We start from the raw sequence: 13397 nt of genomic DNA on the forward strand, positions 1-13397 counted from the left end.
TACCTTGATCCTGAGGGACCAAGAAGACTCTTTCTCTGAGTGGCTTGGTCCATGGCTTCCCAAAGACGGAGATCTCCAAGGAGAAAGTGCATCCTTTGTAAGCAGCATCAGGAAGAGTCTGGGGGAGTCTTAAACAAGTCTGGACAAAAGCAGCTATGGGGGGGGGGGTCAGTCTGAGATCAGCCCCTAGGGAAATCAATGGGAGCAGAGGGAGAGGGAAGGGAGGCTGGGTTTGCACTGTAGCAGGAGGGATGGAGGTTACATTGCAGGAAGCATTTCCTAATGGTGAGGAATGTGCATTTAAGATGGAGGCAGGTTATTTATTGGAGCCATTAGCCCTGGGATGTCTGTGCTCTTTCACCTGCAGTCAAATGACCAGGACTGAGTGGGCAGGAAACTACCCACTTTATAGGCTGAGGAACACTTGACGCTAGATGCCTCATTAACCCTGCATTATGAGGTCCCCTCTGGAGCCAGCAGGGAGGGGTGAGCAGCCACCATTGGGGGTTGAGTGCTTCTGAAACTTGGTCCAGAATCAGAAGCTCACATGAGAAATGTCCTGATCCTCCCACTGACTTGATGCTCCTTCAAGAGGGATGGAGATTAGACAACAGGAGGGACTTCCTCACTGAAACCATGGAAAAGACCCTGATGCAATGGTTTTAGTCTTTAAAAGACTATGGCTCAGCCAAAAGTAGGAGGTTTGAAGGTTAGACCACTGCAAGGACTTCCCAGTAGTAGGTAAGAGTAGGAAACCCCACCTTGTGGGTTAGCGAAAGAGGAATATGAAAGTTAGGAAATCTTGAGCAAGAGGAGAAATCACCTCTGGGCTGGTTAGACTGGATGTGATGTGATAGAGAGATCGAGAAATAACTGAGATGACCTAGAAGGGACTTTAAACTTTCTGGATAGAAGGCGGCAAGGAGGAAAACAAAGAAAGAGGTGTGTCTCTTGAGGTGGTAAAGCCTCTTTTTCTCCCCTCCCAATCCACCAACTTCCGCCCAAGCCAGGAATCTGTCACAAGGCAAGAGGTGGAAATTCTGGTTTCCCTGGCCCAGCGCTCAGTGCTGGCTTTGGACTATGGGTACCTGGAGGGCCCCACTCCCGGCCCAGCCGGGCTGAGCCTTCCATCCTCTGCCTACTGGGGTCTAGGACCCCCTTCCTGCCTTCTCTTGGATGGCATGCCCACCCGAGTATCTGGACACCTGGGTTCCAAATTGTGGCTGGTTCAAGGGTATGTGAGATGGGTAACTTGGGGCTGCTGGTCTTGGGGGAGGATTTTTCAGAGACTCAGGGAAACAGATTTCAGGAGTAGGAAGATAAGCAACGGCAGGGAGTTGTCCCAGTCAGCCGCCCCCTTCTGATAGCCAGCCTGTCAGGGTGGACTCTCACTGCCTCACTGGAAGAAAGGGGCCAGGTAGGCCTGAGTGTCAGAGACCCCCAAACCCAGCTGGGGCTGGGGGACTCAGCAGAGCAGAGAGCTCAGACCAGGTCTGTCTGCCTGAGTCATCAGAGGGCAGTGGCAGGATAGTAAGGTCTAAGGAATGTGTGCTTTGAGTGTAAGAATCTGTTTCCCAGAAATTCCCTGCCTGGGCCCAGCAATAGTTTTAGGGTTCTTGCATATGGAAAGAGGGAAGACAACGGGCAGATAGTAAGAAGGACTTTCCTGGGGGAAAGGCTGGAACAAGTAGAACAGGGTTATTGTTGAAAGGAGACCTGGAAGAAGCAGGAAGTGGGACAGCTGGGTTTCTATCTAGAGGGAGAGTCGGGCAACAGGCTGCAGTCTGTGAGAGGGATGGAAGTGAGACCCAGAGGGGAACCTCCCCTCCCTTAAAGCTCCCCACTCCATTCACACTTCTGCTACCAGGGGCTCTCTGATTGGTTCTCAGGAGGATGTGGTGAGGCCTGCTCACCCTGAGAGTGCCAGGGCTCCTGTTTCCCCAGAGCCAGTTAGTGACTACCCCTGACTGAGCATGGCCCTTCCAGCCCTGGGTCTGGACCCCTGGAGCCTCCTGAGTCTTTTCCTCTTCCAACTACTGCTGCTGTTGCTGCCGCCTACAACTGCAGAAGGTAGTGGGCAGGAGCCTGTGCCCAGGGTCAGATACTATGCAGGTAAGTGTCTAACGTTCAGCAAGTGTGGAGATGGCAGCACAGAGTTGGGGGAAAGTGGAGGAAGAAGAAAGAGTGAGGAGTGGGAGATGGATGAATGGAGAGAGGGGAATGGAAAAATGAACATGGAGAAACACAAAGACAGGGAGATATGCCAGAAGCAGAGGATCTCAGAGAAAGGGACAACCGAAACAAAAACTCAGAACTAAAAGAGTAGATGATGAAACTCTCTTGGGTCAAAGACTAAGAAAGGGGAAGAAAGGGGCCTAGGGTTCCAAGGGCCCTTCTCCTTCCGTACTCCAAAGTTGGTGAATTTTCTTTCTCTCTTTAAACGTCATGGTCACCAGCTGAGCACCTCAAATCCCTAACCACTCTCACACCCCTGGATGCGCCAAAACTAAGGCTTATGTGAGGAGATCATCTGTGGATCTGGTGACCATGCCAGGCCCCATGGACACACATGGCACAGACCCTTCACCAGGGATACCAGCATGTAGGATGGCCTGGCTGGGAAGTGGCCCCATGGACCCTGTAGGCACAGTTTGGCTGGTCTCCTACCAAGGCTATGGGACTGCTGGTCTTCTCAGCTTCAGTGAGATTCCAAGAAGCATATGGACCTTGTTAGAGTTATAGGGTAGCGTCTCCAGGAAAGACTGTGTCCAAAGCAACCTAGTAAAGGAAATGTATGTTGCCCATAGATGGAGGGGCCTACTCCATGTTGGGTAGATACTAGGATACAAACATAACTTAGCCCCTGCCCTCAAGGTGCTCACATTCCAGAGGGAGAGACAGGTAAGCAATCAGCCATGCTACAGGGTGATTAGTGCAGTAACTGAGAGATGTGGAGGGTTCTGGGGGAGGCCTGATCTTCCAGCACTGTGTTACACATTATTCTCTGACTCTTCCTCTTGGTCTAAGATTCCCTGAGTCCCCAAAGAAAACAATGCAAAAGTGCTAATAAGTAAGGATTTGAGGAGCCTCTTCCTTTTGTGTCGGTGGGACAGGAATATGCCCGCGCGCGCGCGCGCGCACACACACACACACACACACATACTATCATTTCCATCACATCAAGATAATAGAGATAGCCTAGCAGAGCCTCCTACAACCCTTCACCTACCCTGCCCAGGAGACATCCAGGCATGCCATCAAGACCACTGAGAAAAACGCTTCCTTTCTGTCTAGCCTAAGTGACTTGAGTGATGGCAATTTCCTACAAAAGAGGGGCAGGAAGTAGGTGGTGGTGGTAAGAGGGACCCTAAACCCCATAAATTATCTGAAGAGTTTCCTGTCTGTGGTTGTCAACATCCTCCTGGCCTTCTGTCTGTTTGCTGCTCCCCTTGCTAGGGGGGATAAGGTATCCCCCATCAAAGCCCCCAGACCTGGAAAAACATTCCTTGTGTCTATTTCCTATCCCTTTGTCTGTCTCCTGGGTGCTGGCCACTCTTCCCCAGCCCCAGGCTGTCATTTCTCTGTCTTTGGCTGCCTCTCCTCTCTACTGTGGGCTCCATAGACAAAGCTCCTGTGGCTGCCAGCAGGGCGGGGTGAGGGGGAGCTGCTGGTAGAGGAGTGGGTTCAGCTGCCAAAGCCTGAGGAGCACAGTGCCAACCCATCTCTTCCCCCACTTCTATCTCAGGGACCAGCTGCCTGCCCTTGCTCCTCATAATTTACTCATTCTCACCAACTTTCCATAGGGGATGGTCGCAGGGCGCTTAGCCTCTTCCAGCAAAAGGACCTCCGGGATTATGACATTCTGCTCCTGAGTAATGATGGAAACACTCTTTTTGTGGGGGCTCGAGAGGCCATCCTGGCCTTAAATATCCAAGATCCAGGGGTCCCAAGGCTACACAACAGGGTGAGGAAGCCAAGGATAAAGGGCAGGGGCTGGGAATGAGGAGGGGGCTAGCAGCTGCCCTGGGCCTGGACTGCTTATGCATGAATAACTTGCCCAGTTATTGATACTCAAATAATGGACAAGAAATATTATGATGGCATTGATTGGCATCAAGACAACTGACTGAATCATATTTATTACCAAAATGGTTGGTACAGAAACCACTGACATATGAAATAAACACTGACTCAAATTATATCAATAATTTGATATTTACTCATTGATAGAAATCACTGAAGCCTCTGTGTTACAGTCACTCTACTAATGGGAACAATACGAAAGGAGAAAGGGAGAAAGGAGACAGAAAGGGAGGAGGTGCTAGCAATTACTGATCAACCCAGTGGGTTGCATTTCTCAAGGTGTGGCCTGTAGATGATCTGACAAGAATAAAACCAAGTACTAGTTATAAATGCAAACTCTCTGAGAAGTGATCCCAAAATTCCTTTAAGTCATTTCCCTAGGATATGTGTTGGTTCACAACTGCTGCTCTGTATACTATGTACTCCATTATGTGCTTAACATAAGCCACCTAGTTGTGTCCTCCAGCAGACTGTGAACTTGACCAACTAACTAGTAAGTGGTCAAACCTAGATTTAAACTTAGATCTGTCTGATTCCAGAGGCCATGTTCTACCATGGAACTCTATTCTAATGAATATCAGTATCTTGAGAATAATAGCCAGAGTCACAAATTGATGTTATTATCGTCATTCAGCCTGTCACTAGCCACTATACCAAAGAGGGGATGGGAATGAGCTAGAGCTAATGACGTCATCTTCTTTCATCTCCTCCTCCTGACACTCTGCTTCAGATACCCTGGCCAGCTAGTGATAAAAAAAAGATGGAATGTGCCTTTAAGAGGAAAAGCAATGAGGTAAGTGGAGACGGGGGTATGAGAGCCCTAGGTGAGGAACCTTGGAGTCCACATCACCACTGGGATGACCTTGGGCTGGGCAAGCATTGAAGTGTGCTTGTTTGAATGATTATCTGCCTTGACTATGTTCTACAAAGATATACAGGGGCTGCCCTAGTATTGCCCAGCCCTTCTCCCCATTAAAAAGAGAGAGGGTAGACTCTGGAGGCCCAAGACTCTGGGGCAAGTAGCAGCTGACCCGGCCTCCTTTGTTTCCTCCAGTCACAGTGCTTCAACTTCATCCGGGTCCTGGTCTCTTTCAATGCCACCCATCTCTACACCTGTGGCACCTTCGCCTTCAGCCCTGCGTGTACCTTCATTGTGAGTTATCTGGCACCCACCTCTCAGGTCCCCAAGCCTCCCTCCTCACATCTACTCTCAGCCCATCCTCTGAAGCTCTGGAAAACTCTGGTCATTTAGGCACGAGAGCCTCGTGTACCAATTTCATCTGTGTATGTCCCTTTCCCTCTCCCCTCATGACCCTGCTTTCCCAGATGTGAGACCTTGGCATTCTGGTCCTCCAGCCTCTTCCCCCCCTTTAGGAACTCAAAGATTCCAAACTGATGCCCATCTTGGAGGACAATATCACAGAGGGGAAAGGCCAAAGCCCCTTTAATCCAGTCCACAAACACACGGCTGTCTTGGTGGGTGAGTATCAGGTTCCGTGGTCCATCCCAACATCTACCTTCCTGGGTCTTTCTGTGAAATATGGAAGCTGACAATTTCTTGAAAGGCAGGGGAAAGACGGAGGGGAAGCCAGGAACCTCATAGCATAAGATAAGAAAAAGAATCAGGCACCCCCAACTACCTACTGAAACTGCCACAAGGACGTAGAGAAAGATGGATGGGGAGAGAGACACAGAGGCAGTAGAGCCCGGGAAGGGTCTTAGGCAGAGAAGAGGCATGCAATTCAATAATTTATTCTACAAATATGCATCATGTGAGCACTTCCTCTAGCACACCAGGCATGGTGCTATTAGGAATTGTAGGGATTGCAAAGAAGAAAATAGGACCTTGTGCCCTGCCATCTATAAACCATCACCCTGGCTTCCTGGAGGAGGTGTCCTTTGGCTTTTGAGTGAGAACTTAAAGGATAGGTTACAGGTAGGTAGATGGGTAGGGAAGGTGTTCCAGAAAGAGTAGAGTAGGACCTAAGGTGTGGAAGCAGAAAACATAGCCATCTTCAGGGAACAATGAGTGATTCTATTTAGCAAGTGGTTCAGCTGGGTGTGTGAGGAAGTAGCCAGAGAAAGGCTGTAAAAGTGCCAAAGTACAGAAGGCCATACATGTTGGCCATTCTCTGTGGACAGAGGGAACTAAGAAAGGTGCTCAGTAGAGGTGTGTGAATTGGGCAATGCCAAAGTACAGAAGGCCATACAGGTTGGCCATTCTCTGTGGACAGAGGGAACTAAGAAGGGTGCTCAGTAGAGGTATGTGAACTGGACACTGGTGCTTAGGAAAGTGTGAAAAGAATGAAGGGAGCCAGAGCTTGATGTGGATGCCGGCCGCAGTCAGAGGCAGGTGAGGTCTGATAAATCTCTCCATATCCTCACCAGATGGGATGCTGTATTCTGGCACCATGAACAACTTTCTGGGCAGTGATCCCATTCTGATACGCACACTGGGCCATCCTGTCCTCAAGACCGACAACTCCCTCAACTGGCTGCAGGGTAAGAACCTGACCCACACCCAGCACAAGTTCAGGCCTTCTTCCCGAAGCCCCGGAGCCCAGGCATTGTGAATTTCTATTAATTCACTCAGCTGCAAAGTGCTGGGGATACAATAGGGAAGAAGACAAAGACGACTCCTGCAGGAAGCTTCCATCTTACCTAAATAATGTTCGCCGGCCCCCAATTTCACCCCGACCAGACAAGGGATCAGGCATTGTGTCTTTTAGTCTCCAGAGCCAACCCGGGGTTTTTCACCAAGGGGAACCCAAGGCAGCCAGGTGCTCACTTTCTAAGCCCCTCTGCCCCGCCCCCCACAGCTGATGCCTCCTTCGTGGCAGCCATTCCTTCGACCCAGTTTGTCTACTTCTTCTTTGAGGAGACGGCCAGCGAGTTTGACTTCTTCGACAAGCTCCACACGTCTCGTGTGGCCCGAGTCTGCAAGGTCTGTGACCGGGGGCGGGGAATGAAGGGGAAGAGAGAGGAAGGGGGTTGGATGTGGGGGAGCCAATGGGAAGATGGCAGAGGCAAGACTGAACATTTAGGGCCCAATGAGGGCGAGTGTATATGAGGGGGTGGGGCGGCATGGGGGCGTGGATACGTTGGGCGGCTGGCTCTTCCCTGACTCCACGGACACCCCTAGAACGACGTGGGCGGTGAGAAGCTGCTACAGAAGAAGTGGACCACTTTCCTGAAGGCCCAGCTGCTCTGCGCCCAGCCTGGGCAGCTGCCTTTCAACATCATCCGCCACGCAGTCCTGTGGCCTGCAAATTCCTCCCCCGCCTCCCACGTTTACGCAGTCTTCACCTCCCAGTGGTGAGCAGCTGGGCGGGAGCATGGGGGCTGGACCCGGGACCTGGGGTCAGCGTCCGTAAGGCCTTGGCTCCCAAATAGAGGCAGGAACTAACATGAGCTGAACATCCAATCTGCTTTTTACTTGGAAAGGTATCTGATCCTCACCATTTCCAAGAAATTTCACTCATACCCTGCATGCAGATGGGGAAAATTAAGCTCAGAGAGGTTCTTACTAATTTATATCCTTCCTGTTCCAAAAATGATGAGAAGCCGCTTACTAAGGCTATCATATAATAAAATAAAATGGAATAGCAGGAGGATAAGAGAAGCCAGAGGTAGGATCAGCACATTACAAATATTTGTCCTGAGGTTTTGTACAGCCCCCTGGATGCTGGTTACAAATTTAGCTCTAAGCGTCCTAATGGCCAAGGCAAAGAGGAAAACACCATTAACATCATAAGATAAAAATGAAGCCATTGTCTGGCTGATTTGCCAAAGTCCTGCTGAGGCTATCCCTGGTATCAAAGGTATAAGTGGTGTCTTCATCCTCAACGGATCCAGAACAGAAAACCTGGTGTGAGCCACAGTCAGGTTAAAAAGAAAGTGAGAGACGCGCGTCTGCCTCTGGAGACCAGTGCTGAAGGACTAAAAATAGTCAGTAGTCATGGGTCCATTGTCTAAGGATTAAGAATTCATGGAGTCCAAACAAAGAGGGCTTCATCTGGACATAGCCCACCATTGGTTACACTGCTTCTCCTATGCATACAGCCCAGCCTGGGCAGAACTGAATGTTGCCAACCCTGGGTCTGAGCGCAAATAAATTCTCATTAAGAATGATCACATGTTATATGTTAGAGCCAGGGCCAGAGCCATGGGACTCCACAGGGCTCTCTAGTCCTTATAACCATAGCAAGGACCAGGAGAAGCAGCTGAAGGTTGCCCTAACCCACCACACTTCTACCCTCCCATGGTTTTTCACTGAATGTGGGTCAGGGCTGGAGAGGCAGCTTCTTTAGTATGGCAGAGAAGACCACAGACAATGACCCCTTTGACTGTCTCCAGGCAGATCAGTGGGACCAAGAGTTCTGCGGTCTGTGCCTTTTCTCTCACGGACATCGAACGTGTCTTTGAGGGGAAATACAAGGAGCTGAACAAAGAGACTTCACACTGGACCACTTACATGGGCTCTGAGACAAACCCTCGGCCAGGCAGCGTGAGTACTACCCCCTATGCTGAGTAAAGCACCCCCCCCACACACACACATGTGCATGGAAAAGTACCTGTCACTGTGTTAGTAAATACTCAATAAATGTTAGTGCTCCCCCCTCTTACCAATCACATCCATTCAGGTATATACCTGGTCTAGCTGCCCACATTCCACAGGTGCCCAGCCCCATCCTGCACATAGAACAGTTGCCATAGCCACCCCCTCCATGAAGGCTAAGTTGCATACCAAATTACCTAGATATATCACTCGGGAAACAAGGAGCAAGGGTTGTTTGTCAAGCTTTGTTTTGGACATCACCATTTCATTTTTTTAAGTCAGGTTTCATATTTATGTAAAAGAATCAAATAGATCTATAGGACTGGTTTTAAAAAACAGCCCTACACCCTACCTTTCCCTCTCCACTCTCTAGAGACAACCACCGTTAACTCTTGTATTTGTTTTGTTTTTGACACTTATCTCTAAATGTCTAAGTAGCATGTTTTTATTGCTACTACTTGCTGTTTCAGTTTTAGGCAATCTGTATTAAATTCTCATTCTATAAGGTGAACTTTTAGTTGTCTTTAAATTCCACCACCCCCCTTACCACCTAGTATTGTGATGGAACTGGCTTGCAGTAAAAACAAGAGTTAACTTTGTACCTCTCTTTTTCCAAATTCAATGACATTATATTGGTAGCTTGCAATCAGCTAAGATGGGAGTATTTACACCTTGGAAATCAGCAAACACTATAAATCAGAGTTTCCCCTTATCACTCCTGGAAAGCCAACTTACCTTGCATTCACCCTCAACCTCCCAACTTAGTTTTATAGTAATTTTTGTTAGATCAATATTTACATTATGACTCTTATTATTCACAGTCAAGCCTGGTAGTAAATCATGATTACTTATCCTTTTGTATAATTTTTTGTTTTCCCTACTTTCAATTAGTAATTATCTTGACTTTTCAGTTTGCTTAAAGGAGCTCTAGTTGCTATGTGGGATAAGAATTGAGCTGCTAACTACAGGGTCAGCAGTTCAAATCCATCAGCCACTTTGCAGTAAAAAGATGAGGCTATCTAGTCCCATAAAAATTTATTGTCTCAGAAACCTGTGTAAAGTCACTATGAGTCAAAATACAATCCATGGTGGATTTGGTTTTGCTTTTGGTTTTCTAAACTCTTATCTCTAATCCAGTGCCATCTAAAGCAAACCAAACCCACTGTCATTGACTCAATGGCTACTCATAGCAAGTTTATAGGACAGAGTAAAATTACCCAACAGTGTGTCCAAAGTTGTAATCTTTTATGTAAGCAGACTGCCCCATCTTTCTCCCATGGAGACACTGGTCAATTCAAACAGCCACCCTTTTGGTTACCATCCAAGTGCTTTAACAACTGTATCACCAGAGATCCTATTCAACTCCATAATCTTTCTCAGTTATTGAAATGACTGCTGAAGGCAGCCTCATTGGGTAATTTGACAATTTCCTCTTCCTAAGGAGCTTTCATATCTGCTCCAGTCTACTGAAAGCTCTCTACATCCAGGGAACAGCTACCATCCTGGAATCTCCCTTTTCATCATCTTGGGGATTCCCTTTGCCTGTCTCCTGTGATAGAGCATGTATTTCTTACATTCCATAGCTTCCACTTTTTAAAAATTTTATTGTTTTGACCTCATTTTTACTAGAGAATACAACAATGACAAATCTTCCATAGATTCCTAGGAAAGGATATGATAATTTTTACATGGCCAGTAAAACTTTTTGAGACCTTGATTATTTAAAATTGTTTTTATTCTACTTTCACATTTAATCGATAGTTTAGCTATGTATGTGTAATTCTTAACTAGAAGTTATTGTTGTTAAGTGCCATCGAGTCGGTTCCGACCCATAGCAACCCTGGAAGGGTTTCTGAGGAGTAGCTGGTGAGCTTGAACCACCGACCTTGCAGTTCAAATGGCTTTGCAGTCTGTTACATTAATCCAGTTTTCCTTAAAAATTTTCAAGTCTTTTCTCTATTGTTGTGTAACTTCCATTGCTGCTGTTGTACAAGCTTAAGGTTTTCTGATCCCTAGCCTTTTAAATGTAACCGATGTTTTTTCATTGGAGTCCATGTAGTGTCTTTTCTTTGTCCTTGGTTTCTGAAAGTTCATGGTAGTGTGCTTTGGTGAGACTCTTCTTGTTTTTTGTTTTTGTTTTTTTTGCTGGAACTCAATGGGTCCTTATACTCCTAAGAAATTCAATTGATTCAGTTTTAACAAAATTTCCTGAATTATTTCCTTTTTTCTCAACAAATATTTAGGCGACTATTAAATAAAGAGCTCTGGTAGCGTAGTAGTTATGAATTGGGCTGCGAACCACAAAGTCAACAGTTTGAAACTACCAGCTGTTCTGTGGGAGAAAGATGAGGCTTTTTGCTCCCGTAAAGATTTGCAGGCTCAGAAACCCTGTACAGGGTCGCTATGAGTCGGAACTGACTCTAGAGCACATAACCACCACCATTAAATATTAGGCATTACTCAAAGCAGTAGGAAAATAGAAATGAACAGAACAGACAAAAGCCCCTTCCTTCATGGAGCTTAACAGTCTAATGGGGTATTTTCTCACTATTTCCTGAACTTCCTGGTCTGGTTGTCCAATTTTTAAATCCTTTCCTGTTTTCTGAGGCTTAGGTTTTGGGAGAGTTTCTCAACTTCATCTACTACTCCATCCGTCTTTTTTTTTCATTTCTGCTAAAATGTTTTATTTCCATGGTTTTTTAGCTTTGAATATCACTTTTATATTAAAAAAAAGTTATTATAGAGAATTCTGAATGTATAAAAAATTAGAAAAATATAATGGACCTCATGTATCCATCAGCCAGCTTCAATTCATAGTCAATCAAATTTGCTCCAGCATAGTGGTTACAAATCAGACTGCTAATCTCACAGTCAGCAGTTCGAAACTACTAGCTGTTCCACAGGAGAAAGATGAGACTTTATGCTCATGTAAAGATTTACAGCCTTGGGAACCCTGTATAGGGTCACTATGAGTCGGAACCAACTCCACGGCACATAAGAACAACATACCCCACCCACTCCTATAATTACTATTTTGAATTTAGAGATCATTTCAAGAACAGATTATGTATTAGACACTAATGACATGACAATTGGAAAATCAAAAGAAGATGCAAATTCTGGATATCATATAATTTCATTCATAAATATTTTAATATATATTTCTAAAATATAAGGATATTTTAAAAAATAATTTAAAATTTTAGTATGTATTCAATGTTGAATTGTTAAGTGCCATCAAATATGTTCCTGCTCAGCAATCCTGTATAGAATTTAGTATAATGAGTTTTTGTTTTTTAAAATATGTGTTGTTAAGTGTCATTGAGTCAGTTCCAACTCATAGTGACCCTATGTACAACAAAACAAAATACTGCCTGGTCCTGCACCATCCTGACATTGTTGCTGCCACTGTGTCACTCCATCTTGTTGGGGGTCTTCCTCTTTTTTGCTTGCCCTCCACTTTTCCAAGCATGATGTTCTTCTGCAGATACTGATCCCTCCTAACAACATGTCCAAAGTATAAGAGAGAAAGTCTCACCATCCTTGCATCTAAGAAGCATGCTGGCTGTTCTTCTTTCAAGATAGATTTGCTTAGTTTTCTGGTAGTCCATGGCACTTTCAATATTCTTCTTCAATACCATAAGTCAAATGCATCAATTCTTCTATGAGCCCTTATTCATTGTCCAACTTACACATGCACATGAAGCAATTGAAAACACCATGGCTTGGGTCAGGTACACCTTAGTCCTCAAAGTAACATCTGCTTTGAGCAGAATTGCCCAATGAAATACGCCATTTTATTTCTAGTCCTTTGCTTCTATGAACATTGATTGTAGGTGCAAGCAAAATGAAGTCTTTGACAACTTCAATCTTTTCTTCTTTTATCATGATATTGTTTATTTTTAAATATAGTTAATTTGAATCAAAATCAAAATAAGGTCTATAAAATGTGATTGGTGTTATCTCTTAAGTCTCTGTTATATATGCCCTTCCCATCCTTTCTTTTTTTCTCTCTCTTGCAATTTATTTGTGGAATTTTTTTATAGTCTAGATGTTGGCAGTTGTATCTCTGTGGTTAGTTTACATATACCCTGTAAATCTATAGGAAGTTGAATCTACAGGTTTGATGAGACTCCGGTTTGATTTTAGGGGGTGAGGCTACATCATGGTAGTGTGCTCTCCTACAATAAGCATGTAATATCTGGTTGGTCTCTTTTTGTAAAATAAGGGCTATTTCTCTTTATAGGACTCATTCTTGTTTCATGATTATAATATTTTATCTCTTTGAGGATAATAATGATAATTTTCAAAGAAGTTTTATTCTTTTTTAATCACTTCTGTCTTCTCTTAGTTTGTTTGTTCCTATTTGTTTTGTTCTCTTTCATGTTATTTAATCCATACCTGATCATTTTTTACTATTTACTTAGAAACCCTTACAGGGTCACTATGGGTCAGAGTCGACTCAATGGCACTTTACAACAACACCAATTTATGTTTAAGAGTTGTTGTTAAGTGCCATCAAGTCAGTTCCAACTCATAGTGATCCTGTATAGGGTTTCCAAGGAGCAGCTGGTGAGCTTGAACCATTGACCTTGCAGTTCAAACAACTTTGCAGTCTGATACATTAGACCACAGCACCACAGCAGTGAGTTTGAGATTAGTACTGCCACTCCTCTTCGCTTTTTATTGCAATTGGCTTGGTATATTTTTTCCATCCTTTGACTTTTAATCTGTTTTTTGTCTCTCTGTGTGAGAT

The 13397-nt window shown here is 45.3% G+C and overlaps 1 protein-coding gene across 1 annotated transcript in view; it reads left to right on the forward strand.

Annotated features, from left to right (window-relative positions):
* Positions 1–1973: 1973 nt before the first annotated feature.
* The window catches only part of SEMA4A (sema domain, immunoglobulin domain (Ig), transmembrane domain (TM) and short cytoplasmic domain, (semaphorin) 4A), a 26994-nt gene continuing 15570 nt past the window's right edge, over positions 1974–13397 (forward strand). Inside the window, exons 1-9 of the mRNA XM_006861583.1 lie at positions 1974–2112; positions 3804–3964; positions 4814–4876; positions 5138–5236; positions 5458–5563; positions 6472–6585; positions 6903–7027; positions 7226–7398; positions 8440–8590. Coding sequence (XP_006861645.1) covers positions 1974–2112; positions 3804–3964; positions 4814–4876; positions 5138–5236; positions 5458–5563; positions 6472–6585; positions 6903–7027; positions 7226–7398; positions 8440–8590 — 1131 coding nt within the window. The remainder of the gene's footprint in view (positions 2113–3803; positions 3965–4813; positions 4877–5137; positions 5237–5457; positions 5564–6471; positions 6586–6902; positions 7028–7225; positions 7399–8439; positions 8591–13397) is intronic.

Source organism: Chrysochloris asiatica, unplaced genomic scaffold (genome assembly GCF_000296735.1).
Source record: "Chrysochloris asiatica unplaced genomic scaffold, ChrAsi1.0 scaffold00042, whole genome shotgun sequence".
NCBI lineage: Eukaryota > Metazoa > Chordata > Mammalia > Afrosoricida > Chrysochloridae > Chrysochloris > Chrysochloris asiatica.